At 45.0% G+C, this 13,960-nt stretch overlaps 1 protein-coding gene across 1 annotated transcript in view; it reads right to left on the reverse strand.

Annotated features, from left to right (window-relative positions):
• The window catches only part of LOC144684806 (eosinophil peroxidase-like), an 82,249-nt gene that overhangs the window by 34,275 nt on the left and 34,014 nt on the right, over nt 1-13,960 (reverse strand). Inside the window, exons 6-9 of the mRNA XM_078549048.1 lie at nt 13,234-13,363; nt 12,921-13,127; nt 12,472-12,832; nt 6,555-6,715 (exon numbers count right to left, since the gene is read on the reverse strand). Of these exons, the coding sequence (XP_078405174.1) occupies nt 6,555-6,715; nt 12,472-12,832; nt 12,921-13,127; nt 13,234-13,363 (859 nt within the window). The remainder of the gene's footprint in view (nt 1-6,554; nt 6,716-12,471; nt 12,833-12,920; nt 13,128-13,233; nt 13,364-13,960) is intronic.

Below are 13,960 nucleotides of genomic sequence, written 5' to 3' on the forward strand. Positions count from 1 at the left end.
AGCCTCCAACCGCAAAGGCATCCATGAGGTCACGGATGCCATCTTTGCGAAGACACAGAACTTTGTGCATTTTGCCTGGGACCAGGAAAGCCAGGATGCAAGAGTGCTGGGATTTGGCTGGATCTTGGGTTTCCCACAGGTGCAGGGTGCCTTCAACTGCACTCATATGATGCTCAGATCTCCATTGCAACACGTGGTCAACTATGTCAATCGTAAGAGATTCCATTCGCTGAATGTTCAGCTGGTGTGCGCTCACCACAAACACATCCTGCAAGTCTGCGCACGGTTTCCAGGAAGCGTCCATGACTCCTACATTTTCAGTCGCTCACAGATCCCTGACGTCTTCCAGGGTCCACAGAAGCTGCAGGGATGATTCCTCTGGGACAAGGGCTACCCACAGAGGGCGTGGCTCATGACACCTTTGTGGCAGCCTCAGACTGCAACAGAACAAAGGTATAATGAGCATCATGCTGCAACTCATACCTTGGTGGAGGAAACCATAGGGATTCTGAAAATGAGGTTCCATGACTGGACTGTTCTGGTAGAGCCCTGTAATATAGTCCACAGAGGGTGTCACGCATCATCGTCATCTGCTGCGCCTTTTGCAGTGCCAGGTTGTAATGGGGAATGGAGCTGGCTGAGGAGGAGATGCAGGAGCTGGACGTCTCGTCCGATGAGGAGGACAATGGGGATGAGGGTGAGGAGGTCCTCGAAGGCAACGATGACGGGGATGAGGCCCTTGCACTGGCCAGACGAGGTAGGCGCACTCGGGAGGCCCTCATACCTGCTAGATTTGTGGAGGATGATGACAACATGCAGTGAGATTACCCCATAGATCCTCACATTGTATCTGTGAACGTTTGACTCCAGTCTGGCTTATGGCAGCGCACATACCCTCTGTGATAAGGCTCCTGTCATGGAGATGCAGCGGAGGCCCTAATAGTCGCTCGATTGCAGGAGGATGATGACGACATGCAGTGAGGACACTCCATAGATCTTCACATAGCCTCTGAGAATGTCTGACTCCTGTCTGGCCGAGGGCAGATGGCTTGTGCTCTGTGATCAGGGTCATATCATAGGGATGCAGCTGTGAAACTTTAAATGTACTTGATCCTTTGTCAGTCTTCAGCACCTGACCCCTTCAGGAGAACAGCGCCACCAGTCACAGATGCTGATGAGATGGGGGACAGCCCCACCTTAAAGGTGCTGACTGCACACACAGAGAATGACGTGTGACATCTGCCCACGACATTCTGGCAGCAAAGACAAGCACTGTCGAGGTGCAGGCATCAATAATGTGTTCAATGGGTGTGAGGCCGGACCATCACTTTGTACTGAAGCCTGCACAAAGCACAGGGAAGAGGCCCTGGACTGAGACACTTGCCTTTATCTTGTGCAGGAAATATCTGAGTGACACGAACACTGCTCATCAGAACAAGGAGACATAGGCAGGGAGACACTCATGGAAGTTTATTTACTATAGTGAACATTACGTACAAGTGATTAACACCCATGCCCAGGCTGTGCAACTACATCTTTTTAACCTTCCTAACCCTGCGGCTATGTCTTGGTGCTCCCTCAACATTCACAGTGGAAGTGGAGGCAACCTGCTGATTGCAATGTCATGTCTGTGATGACCTTGGCGGGCGTCCTCTGGAGGGCCGAGACCTGGAGGGCCCTGGCCTGCTTTTGGAGTCCTGCTGTGTCGCAGTGGCACCCTCCTCGGCTTGTGGAGCTGGAGCTGTTGGGGTCACAGGAAGAGGAGGTTTGGATGGGCCGGACAATCCTTGAGTCACCTGGGTCGATGGCCCTAGGGTGTGCAGCTGCTGATCCTCCTCCCTGTGGGTGCCTGAGTGCCCCTGGCTGACTCCTTCAGGCAAATGGGTAGTTTGAGTGAGATCGAGCTGCCCTGCACCCCTTTTGCATACACAATGTTGGAGGCCAACTATGGCGTCAGCGATGGAGTTCAGCCTGCGCAGCAGTGCAGGATCGATGTCCTGTACCAAGGTCTCCATGGTGGCTGCCATCCTACCAGTGTTGACCTTGGTGCGTTGCTGTGCCGCTGCTATCACCTCAGCCTGAAGGCAAACGGACTCCTCCATTGTGCCTTGCAATCTGAGGAGTGCAGTGTACATTCCTTCCTGATGTTCCCAAGCTTGCCTTTGCAGCTCCAGCAACTGAGATGTGACTGAGTCCAGAGGCTTGTCATCTGACTCGGACTCAGAAAATTTTTGGCCTCCAACCATCCCCTGAATGTCAAAGACCCTGTTGCCACCCACTGTGGATCAGACAGATTGTGCTCACCAGATTGTGATCACGAGGCTACTCTAAAGTAGGCCCACCGAGGTGTGTGTCTCTGCACTGGTGGAGCGTCTGGGCGAGCGCTGTGACGGGTTTTCAATGAAGCTGCCTTCAGATTCCTCTTCAGAGATTTCTTTGGGGCTTGACTGAAGGCCCCAGGTTGTGGACTCTGTTGGAAGTTTCCCAGATGTGCCTGCGAAAGCAAGGAGAGATAATTAGTGCAAGGCAGGGGACCACGGAACGGGACACATCACTCACAGCATGGTTGTCTGATGGCTGTTGCACTGCTGGATCATCACTTGGTAGAGCAGCGCCCGCCTCACCGTCAGCACAGGAACGGTCTAGATCCTCGCCGGCCAGCTGGATGGCTGTGTTTTCAAAGTCCATGAGGACCTTGATTTCAGATATTCCTCCACCAGTCTGCAACCTCCCCCTGTTGTTGTGTGCCAGCTTGTCCTGCATGAATAGAGATGGAGAGAGTGTAAGCAGACACCTGCCAAGCCACATGCTGGCATGTGTGGGTGGTGAGTGGTCCCATGGACAGGCTGAGGACAATGAAGACGTGTGTGAGAGAGTGAATGATGATGTCCCTTGAACTGGCACGAGTGAGATCCATGTGAATGTGTGATGAGCTTGTGAGTGTGTGAATTGAGAGTGACGAACAGTGACTTACCCTGGCGGAACGGAGGAGATCGTTCAACCTTTTTCGGCACTGGGTGGCTGTCCTCTTATGCAGGGCATTGGCACTGACCACTGCTGCCACTGCCTCTCATGCTGGATTGGTGATTTTGCTGCCCCGCCTTTGGCCAGGTGGGGGTAGAGGACATTACCGCAGGGCTCTACTGCATCTAAAAGCCACTTGAGGGATGCATCATTAAACTGGGGAGCTGCAGTCCTCTTGCCTTTCGGGAGGTTGTCTTCTTTGCAGCAGTGCTTGTCCAGAAGTACTGAGAGGCGTCCGCACATCTGCACTTTAAATATGGTGCCTGGCGTGATGAAGCGGTGAGGTGATGGCATGGCGGGCGAATGAGAGCCCACCCACCATCGAAACAACGTGTTTCCTGGGAATGCATTATTAATGAGGCGGGATTGGGACAATACAGCATGAAAAGCCGCCATTGCAGTTGGCGGGTAAAATGTCCTTTTTCCCGCCCGCTACCGCACTTAGTGCAAACCTGGGACGATTCCACCCCAAGAGATCCTCAACTTTATCATTAGTCATTTCAACATCAAATATCGAGTATACATATCATATCTTTCTCTCTATGTACAGTATATTACATTTATTTGCATTTACGTTTCACCTGCCATTGTTTGGCCCACTGTATTTTACTTATACCATTCTGTTTTATCTGGGCTGCCTCCTTTGATTACACAGCCCTTCTTAATTTGGTATTGTCTCCAAATCTGATTACTTTGCATTGAGTTTCTGATATAAGTAACTTATGTAAATTAGAAAGTGGTGGTCCCAACATTGAGCCCTGGGGAATCCCACCCATTACTTTTCTACACCCCACATGACTCCAACGAGTACTGATGGTTTCTACCTTTGAGCAGATTTCCTATCCATTCCAAAGTTTTACAAAGAGGATTCCTAAGGTACCACTAAGTACATCGGTCATTTTAGTGCTATGGATTGTTTCAGAGCTATGAAATATGTTTTCTCACAACATTGGCAGTTAAAGAAGATTTCCTTAAAGGAGGAAGCTTGTCATTGATACAATGAAACTATTCTAAGGAAGTCCAAAGCCCTGGATTGTGACTCTTTTCCTTGCCTCTGTTTCCTTTTGTTTTTCTGCACCTTCCTTTTTTTCTACATAAATTTCTAATTCTTTTGTTCTGTTGAAATTTAGACCAATTGTGCATCTCATTGTGATTACGTAGTTGTTCCATTCTTTGGACCCTTGAGCTATTAATTTAGAAGAATCAATTAATCACAATTAATCTTTAAAACTCAATTAATCTCCTTCGAGAATTCAGCATGAGGGGGAATAGCAAATACACAAGTTAGCAAAAGCAATTAACAGCCGTGGAACCGAGCTACAGCACAAGCCTTTCTGGCAAGGAGCAGAGAAAACTTGAAGAAAGAAATAGTGGAAATTGTTCAAACAAGAGATCTGAAAAAAAAAATGGATCCACTTTTTGTACTTTTATCACATATTTTGTAGCAGAAACTGTGTTGAGCAGGTATTAAATGATATCTCTGAAATGTGGATTCATTTCAACATAAACTATAAGCTGTATGTAAAATAATTGGTGGTATACATTGCACAATGGAAAGATCAGTGAGATCCCTTGGTGCAGTGTGGGATTGCATGTAGACCACACTTGAGTGTGGCATATAACGGCTCAATAACAGTTAAGATCAAAGATTTTTGAAGGCTCGAAAAATACTCTCCAGTATTGTCAGTTATTAGTCTGGATTTCTTCAAAGTTTGAATACATGTTATGAATTTGTATATGGCTCTGTTTAGAGTGAGGTTTTTTAAATTTGTCAATGACACACTCTGATGAGACTTACTAATATCATTTTCATAGCTACCTTAATGTTCCATAAGAAAATTAATTGCATTTATTTTCCACTTTCTATCACTATGCTTGTTATACAAGCTAAATATGGTTACAGTTGAGTGAAGCAATTGTAAGCTGGATGCGCTGGTTCCTCAAGGCCTACCTTTGTTGCAGGAAAAAGGCAACAATATTATTTGCAGTATCTCAAATGCAACCTTCACACAAGCTCAGCTTTCTCATTTGTGCCAACAGTCAGTTTGATTACAAAAGGAACTCCTGAGAATATCGACAATTAACATGTTTTTTAACAACAAAGGCATGGTTTGCTTTGAAAATCAATATGCAATCTGATTGACAGGTAGACATACCCATTTACAAAGTTCACTCTTATTTTTCTTTTTATTCATGGGATGTGGGTGTTGCTGGCAAGGCCAGCATTTATTAGCCATCCCTAATTGCCCTTGTGAAGATGGTGATGAGGCATGTTCTGAATCTACTACAGTCCATGTGATGAATGTACTCTCATAGTGTTATTGGGGAGGGAGTTCCAAGATTTTGACCCAGCGACAGTGATCGAATGGTGATATAGCTCCAAGTCAGGATGTTGTGTGACTTGAAAGAGAACTTAAAGGTGGTGGTGTTCCCATGATCTGCTACCCTTGTTCTTCTAGGTGATAGAGGCTGTGGGTTTGAAAGGTGCTGTCAAATAAGCCTTGGTGAGTTGCTGTAGTGCATTTGTAGATGGTGCACACTGCTGCTACTGTACCCGAGTGGTGGAGTGAGTGAATGTTTAAGGTGGTGGCTGGAGTGCTGATCAAGTTGAATGCTTTGTCCTGGATGGTGCCAAGCTTCTTGTGTTGCTGGAGCTGCACTCAACCAGGCAAGTGGGGAGCATTCCAACACAAGCCTGACCTGTGCCATGTAGATGAATAATCAAAGATATATTTTAAAAATTTGGACAGGTTTTGAGTGAAGCATTTTGCAACATGTCATAGGAGAGCAAGTCTGTGCAAAGGTGTGTACAAGAGTTCTTAGCCCTTTATAGAGTTGAACTTGAAAGAGAAATATTTCTGGAATCTCTTTTTTTTGTAGTATGTTGTAATCATTGCCTGTGTGGCTTCTTGTTTTTGAATATTTCCTGGTTAACTGTGATTAAATCCATCCATTATGATTTTCAGGTGAAAATTCTCTGTAAAATTTTCGTTTAAGGAACAGAGGCTGAGAATTTCACAGGAGCTGCTCCTGTCATGGCTTCATTGGACATGTGCCGGAAACACCGCCCAGGCCCACAGAATAGTGCACATGTCCTACCCAATCACAAACCCACAGAGTGTTGGCAATTATGCTTCTAGTGCAGAATTCATGATGGGTGTTAAGTAAAAGGGATTGATGTTATTATTTATCAGGGAAGTTTACACATTTCTTATAAATTGATGGATGTAACTCCATTCATAAGCACAGAAACTGTGGTTAGTTATTTGGAAAGCACATTTACAATACAGACTTGTTCTGACTGTTATCCACAAATATATTGTATTTGTCATTGGAGAAAGAGTGTTCACTGAGGCACCTCTCAGGCACCTCTTAAAGCCTAGCTAAAAGCAGCTTAGACACAAGCATTGAAGGAAGTCATACAGCCCCAGTCTTGAACAGAATTGGTGCATGGTCTATTAGGATCTGAGTAAAGAGGTAAAGAAGTCTCTTGAAACGTAAGGGGATCCAATAGCAATCCTCTTCCTTACCTGTTGATAGGCTCCTATGATTTTCCGTGCTTCCTGGTACAGGGTCTCGCCACTCCAGTGCGGATTCAGCTGGTGCAGTTCTGATGCTATTCGATTGTGCTCCCGTAAGAAAATTGTGTGTAGTACCTGCATCCCTAAATGCTCGTTTGCTCGGGAATCTCCTGCATCGCAAAAGAAAACAAACAATCTCATGGCATTCAAATTCCCAAGTACTACAGAAATGGGACAGTTGTGCTGCAGAATGTCTATTCTATTGCTGTAAAATTGGGATGGGTTTGAAGCAGAAAATAGTCTTAAAGGTCACTGAAATCACAGAATCTCAGAATCTTTACAGTGCAGAGGGAGCCCATTTGGCCCATTGACTCTGCACTGGCTCTCTGAAAGAGCATTCTACCTAGTCCCACCCCCTACCTTATTCCCATAACCTTGCACATTCTTTCTTTTCAGATAGCAATCCAATTCCCTTTTTGAATACCTCGATCAAACCTGCCTCCACCACCCTCTCAGGAAGTTCGTTCCAGACTCCAACCGCCCTCTGGGTGAAAATTTTTTTCCTCACTTCACTGTTACTCCTTTTGGCAATTATTTTGAACCTGTGCCCTCTAGTTCTTGATGCCGTCTTGAGTAGGAACAGTTTCTCACTATTTGCCCTGTCCATACCCCTCAAGATCTTGAATACCTCTATCAAGTCTCCTCTCAACCTTCTTTTCTCCAAGGAAAACAGTCCCAACCTCTCCAATCTATCCTCATAGCTACAGTTCTTTATCCCTGGAATCATTCTTGTGAATCTCCTCTGTACTCTCTCCTTTCTCAAGTATGGTGCCCAGAACTTGACGCAGTGCTCCAGATGAGGCCTAACTAGTGTCTTATACAAATTCAATGTGGCCTCCTTACCCTTGTACTCCATGTCCTTATTAATAAAGCCTAAGATACTATATGCTTTATTAACTGCTCTCTCAACATGCCCAGCCATCTTCAATGACTTACATACATATACATTGAGATCCCTCTGTTCCTGCACCTCCTTTAGAGTTTCTCCCATTATTTTATAATGTCTCTTCATATTCTTCCTGCCAAAATGAATCACCTCACACTTCTCTGCATTGGACTTCACCTGCCACATGTCTGCCCAATCCACCAACATGTCTATGTCCTTTTGAAGTTCAAGACTATCCTCATCACAGTTGACAAAATTTCCAATCTTTGTATCATCTGCAAATTTTGAAACCGTGCTCTGAACACCACAGTCTAGGTCATTGATATATATCAGGAAGAACAAGGGTCCCAACTCTGACTCCTGGGGAACTCTGCTACAAATCTTCCTCCAATATGAAAAACAACCATTTATCACTACTCTCGGTTTTAGGGGCCTTGTTTTTCCTGACCTGGTATTGGGAGTCAGCACCCTAAATGGAAAGGGTTTGATTCCCCAATCTAATATTCACACCCAAAAAAGTGTAAAACATTTTGCATTATTTATAGATGTATATTCTTTGGGCCTTCTTTTCAGATATGTGGGCTTGAAGACACTCGGCTAACTCTGTGCTGTTATCTCAAGCAGGGAAGCTAATTTCTCACAATGGGATGTTAGTTTAAGTTGTTAAATTTACGAAGAGCTGGTTCCAACTTCAGTTTATTCATACCTGACCTGGTAGAACTGTTGGTCTCTTCCATTGCATCTGAGTCATGCCTCATGTAATGGTGTAGTATTATTAGCTGCTATTTCCTCACCTCCCATCCTTTGTACACTAATCTTCTCTTCCTGTTTCCAGAAGACATTGATACTTTGTAGACATATGGGAGCACTCTGGTACCTTATGTAACTGGGCCTTACATACATACGAACATAGGAGCAGGAGTAGGCCACTCAGCCCTTCAAGCCTGCTCCACCATTCAATAAGATCATGGCTGATTTGATTGCAAGCTCTTTCCTATCTCCAATAACCTTTCACCCCATTGTGAATCAAGAATCTATCTAGCTGTGCCCAAGAATATTCAAAGACCCTGCTTCCACTGCCTTTTGAGGAAGAGAATTCCAAAGTCTCGTGACCTGCTGAGAGAAAAAAATTCTTCTCATCTCTGTCTTAAATGAGCGACCCCTTATTTTTACTTGTGAACATAGACAATAAGGCCTCAATTTTCACGCAGATGGAGAGGCGCTCAGTCTTTGTGAAAATGGCACTGGTTGCCAAAATCTGAATGTTCCACCTCCACACTCAGCCCCGACCATTTTTGCAGGGGCCAACAGGGGCAGGTTGAACATTGGGCATCTGTAGTTCATGGAGGCAGTTGTACATGTTAAAGTGCAGCTCCCTTCAGCCTGATCTGATTTTCGCAAGGAGGGAGTGAGAAATATAGGACTTGTGCACATTAGACTTGGTAGGAGAATGTCTTAATTTACCAGAGTTCTTTGGAGAGGTAGGATACCCTTTTGGAGAGGTAAGGTACTCTTTATGGTCCCAGGACACTTTTGGGAGAGGTTGGTGTCCTTTGGGATTGTTAAAATTAGACATGAATGTGCATAAAAAAGTGGATAAACTCATTGGAACTGCCAAGAGAGCTGTCAAAGGGAGCTGTCAAGAAATTAAATCTCTTGCCCTTTAAATATTTTTAAAAACTGTCTGCAGTGTTGAAAATAAAATCAGCGCTTGCTACTTTACCCTGTCTCTTGACATAGGGCAGAATCTTCTGTTTGGTGTGCAGGGGTGGGCCCCGCACATTGACACATAAAATGATGCACGGTGACGTCGGGCGTGCGTCCCGATGTCACCACGTATAATTCTGATTTTCCATTCGGTGGGCATGCACTGGAGTCAGCTTCGCGCCCGCCGAACTGTCAAAGGCCTGTTAGGGCCATTAATAAACTAATTAAAGTAATTGTCAGGGCTGCCTGTCCAACCTTAAGGTTGGCGGGCAGGCGAAGAGCCCAGGCAGCCTTTGCATTTTTCATGAAACGTCACCCACAGGCGGGATGAGGTTTCATGAAGGGTTTACTAATTAAATGAAATTTTTAATGAAAATTCATAAACATGTCCCAGCTCATGTGACACTGTCACATGAGGGGACATGTCGGAATAATTTTATTTTAAAATTTTTTTCCATCTTTATAACTGAACTTAATCTCCCTCAGCTCTGTGCCTCAGGGAGATTTCTGTGCTCTTTCGCACACATGCGTGAAAGAGCGCAGGCCCCGACTCTCCTTCCTCCCCCTGCCCTCACAGGTAGTGCTGAGCACTACCGGGCACGCGTCATGCTGGGCAGGCCTTAATTGGCCCGCCCAAGCAAAATGGCGGCACGCAGCTGATTGCAGGTGGTGATCGGCTCTGCGCCCGCCTGCGCCCACTCCCGACCAGCCCGCCCAGCGGAGAGAAAATTCTCCCCTATATCTGTAGATTACTATTATAGGATCAGCACTGCATCACTGTTTTCTTAATCTATCATTATCACAGCGGGGTACCTGTCAGTTCACAGTTTGATTGACAGCTCCAGGTGACTATAAAATGGGATTGTGAATACAAATACTTGTTCTCATAAAGGATTAAAGGAAGTTAAATGTAGTGAATGGGATTTTATCATTTAGTGTGTTTTTTTAAATACTGAATTTAACAAGACACTTAAAAACTTTATTTAATCTCAGCATGGGTTCTGAGGGCTGCCCATGGTGGATACTGAATAATTGGCATGGAGGGTGTAAGGGCGAAGGGTAGTGGGTGGGGGCCATGGGTTGGTAGGAGTTGGCACTAAATTGGCATAGGGATTATAAAGGGCCATGGGGGTTGGGGGAGGGGCAAAGGCTGGCATGAAGGCTATGAGGAGCTGTGGGGCTAAATGGAAGGCGTGAGATGACATGGGTTGGCATGGAAAGTATGTTGGGGGAAGGTTGAGGGGGTGTGAGGGGTGAGTGCTGGACGGCTGATTTTGTTTTATTTTGTTTTTTTCACAGCTAGGACAAAGTGCTGGCGCATGAGCTTGGCCTTTCGCCCAGCACGCCTCTGCACACAGCAGCCCCTGTGCTGCCTATCAACTTTTTCTGGGGGCAGCGGGCATGGCTGCCATAAAATCCAATCCCCCAGATCAAAAATCCGAACTTTCAGGGCACCTTTTCAGGAGTTGGGTTTACTGAGCCGGGAATTTGCCTGACTTTGTGAACCCAACGTGAGTGTGAAAATTCAGGCCTTTCACTGTGAACTTTCACTGGGCATCATAGCCAAATGCAATCCTGTCATCCCCACATGAATTTCCCAGTGGAGCTCACTGATCAAGCACGGGATTGATTTTTGTTTCCTCCTTACCTTTAGGACTCATGCCAATTGTAACACCGCAACAGACACTGCAAATCTGATCAGACAACTTGGAACAGACTGGGAAATGGATTAGAGTGTTCTAAGCTTTAAGGCTCACTTTTACACATTGCTATTAGCTGCTAAACCATTACAGGAGTTCAGCGTGTTAGGGTCAATGTCTTATTCACTGGACTGATGGCCTGTTGGTTCAAATGAAGAAACATTCTGAAGTTGGAGCTATTCAATTGTTAAATGAAGTGTGCATGTAAGTAATGACAGAAGAGAATTTTTGAGCAGGTTGTTAGCAGTTAGAGTGTAAGAGTACCTTGGGACAAGTGCAGCTTGAAGGAGAGTCAGCAGGAGGTGGATCTAAGGACAATATTAGGTTAAATAAATTGTCGCTGGGAACCATCACCAGTGAGGGGGTCACAGTACCAACAGCAAGGGGTGCTCTATCGTGTGGAAGTCTGGTGAACATCCAGGGGGAATGGTTGAGAAAGGCACAGTCTGATTGTTATTAACATTGGGAAGTAAAGGGTAACCAGCATATACTGGAGTTTAGGAGGGCATGATCAGTACTCCTGTGATCAGGAGATAGCATTCCACCATCACTTTAACCCTATAGCTGTCTACCAAAATCTTATCTTAGAGAATTAGATAGTGGGATCTCCATAAACTACTCCCTACAACCAGAACACCAATTTGATGCATGGCAGCTCTACCCAGGTAAGAGTTCAATGAAGGGAGGAAAGAGAAGCTGCAACTTTGTGTATGAAAATTAGGCAAAAAACTGCCAGAAGTTGACAGGTACATCCACAATCCACAGCAATGACACAGCGTACATTTAAATACATTGGCAAAGTGAAGGCACCAAGTCAACTATGTTCAAAATGAGGAACTGTCTCTCCTTACACATGACACTGTGCAGGTCTGTAAACAATTGGAAAGATGCTACTATTAAGGGAGGAGATACCTTTGAATCACTGGACTGAAAGAACTAGGATAAAAGAAACTTAAAGGAATCGGGGGGATGGCATAAAACAAAGTTCTTGAACAAAGCGATGAGACAGAAGATCTACTTGGATAGTTAATGATCAAGAAAGGACTTTGAAAGAAGATTATGTAGTTCAAGAGAAAGAAGAGGAGTTTCATTGCAAAATAAAGAAAGGCAAAGAGTGGTTCCATGGAGGTATCTTTTTAAGGACCTTTTAAAAAGATTGGCATGAGATAGGAGAAAGAAATAATTTTGGAAGAAACTTGAGAAGGAGCATGGAGAGCTGTTGGGAATTCAGGAATCAAGGTTGAGAACATGGCCAAGAATCACAGAAAGGCATTTCTGCAAAAAGCACTGGACAGTTTACACATTTGTACGCATTATTCATATCTTGAATTTCTGCTTAATAAAACCTCTATTTTCTTTCATAAGTAAACCTTGAATCATTTGTATTATCAGTGCTAGAACTTGGGTCCTCTAGGTTACAAAACACTGCTGTTGTTTATAGTTTTTCTTCCTTGCCTCCTCCCTGTATTACTAAATATCTTCCAAATACAATGACCTATTTCGACTTTTAGACTCTTTCTCTTTTACATTACAATGATAAATTTGTGGTACACATGCCTTGTTATGGATTTACCTGCCAGAAAACATGCAATGTCTGACTTGTTTGTGGTGAGGGATTGATCTCTGGTCAGTGCACAGGGGTTTTGAAGTTTCTTGCTCATGAAAGGTAGGTAGGCCAGGCCATTGTCAGAGTACTCCTGGTTAATGGCCAGATACCCGAGATCATTGGTTAGGTTCCTCAGTTTCCGTGCTAGGGAGTCTGTGCTTCCATAAACCATGCTGGCATCCACGAAGGCAGTGATGCTGTTCATTTGTTCCCTGGGATGGAGCTCCCCTGTGAAGATTCCAGACTTGCCACTCCCACATGCTGGTGCTGAGCGGAAGAAGGGCATGCACTCCCTGCTTTCACAGGCACGTGGGTCATCATCAGGTATCTGCAAAACATCCAGATTTAATCAAACAATGAGCAAGAGTTCAAATACCACATCAAATGTACATCAGTGATGCAAGACAGATACTTACCTGAATTGGGAAGCACGGGCCTCTGTTGTGACACAATGATGAACAGTCACTGCTGTCGATAAAGGAAGAGGAACTGGCACTTTGTGGTGTCAGGTCCATATCGTGGTCAATCCATTGCCCCCATTCCACCAAAATGTGGGCGTACCTGCTGTCCAGAGAAATGTTCTCATTGCCGGTGTACAGGATTGCAGTCGATACTGTCCTGGCCTGGAAATAACCAATACAATTGTTAAGCTCAGAAAGCTCTCATCTTTCTATTACAGCACGATCGTCTCTATACACCCACCTCACCTCAGCATGCCCCACTACATACCAGGGGTAAGGGGAACCCATTATATTCTTTGCTTTCAACCCATCCTTTTGGAAGTGAGAACCCATCATCATACTCTGGAAGTAGCCATCGAATATATGGTACATTAGCTGCTCCCCACCAGGAATGCTGCCTAGAGTCAGAGAAAATACAATAAATGGTAAATTATTTATGGTGAGCAGATATTTGAAGAACCGTAACAGAGGTTAGAGAAATTGGTTGTGCTTCCTCTAACACTCCCTGGGAACAAGCTACATTTGCAAGGTAAAAGGTAACATATCTATTAATGGGGACATACTCATACTTGTTAACCAGCACATTGCAAGAGTTATTGTGAAATCTCAGTATGGTGGAAGCTATGCTAATACATTAGGGGCATCTAAGCAACTGGTAAGGTCATACTGTGGGTCAGCAAATAGCAGACCAGATCTCCACACCACAGCCGGCTCCTGCAAGATTCTACTGGCAGTGAGCATAAGCCAGAAAATCAGTGAACAGACCTGCATACCCAATACATTGAGTGCTGTGAATTGTGGTGAAGAAAGTGGTCAGTATTCAGGAAACTGTGCTGCTGGAGGGTGTCTCAGAGGATCAGGGGCCACGAAGGCAGGGGCTATCCCTGGCCCACTATCCTCCCTCTCTGGAAATTCAGCTTCTGTGTTGGGTAGATTGTCCAAGCTCTTCTTCAATAAGACAGAAAAGAAGAATTCATTCAGTGCATTTTCTATCA

This window comes from Cetorhinus maximus, chromosome 9, assembly GCF_964194155.1.
Source record: "Cetorhinus maximus chromosome 9, sCetMax3.hap1.1, whole genome shotgun sequence".
In the NCBI taxonomy this organism is placed as follows: domain Eukaryota; kingdom Metazoa; phylum Chordata; class Chondrichthyes; order Lamniformes; family Cetorhinidae; genus Cetorhinus; species Cetorhinus maximus.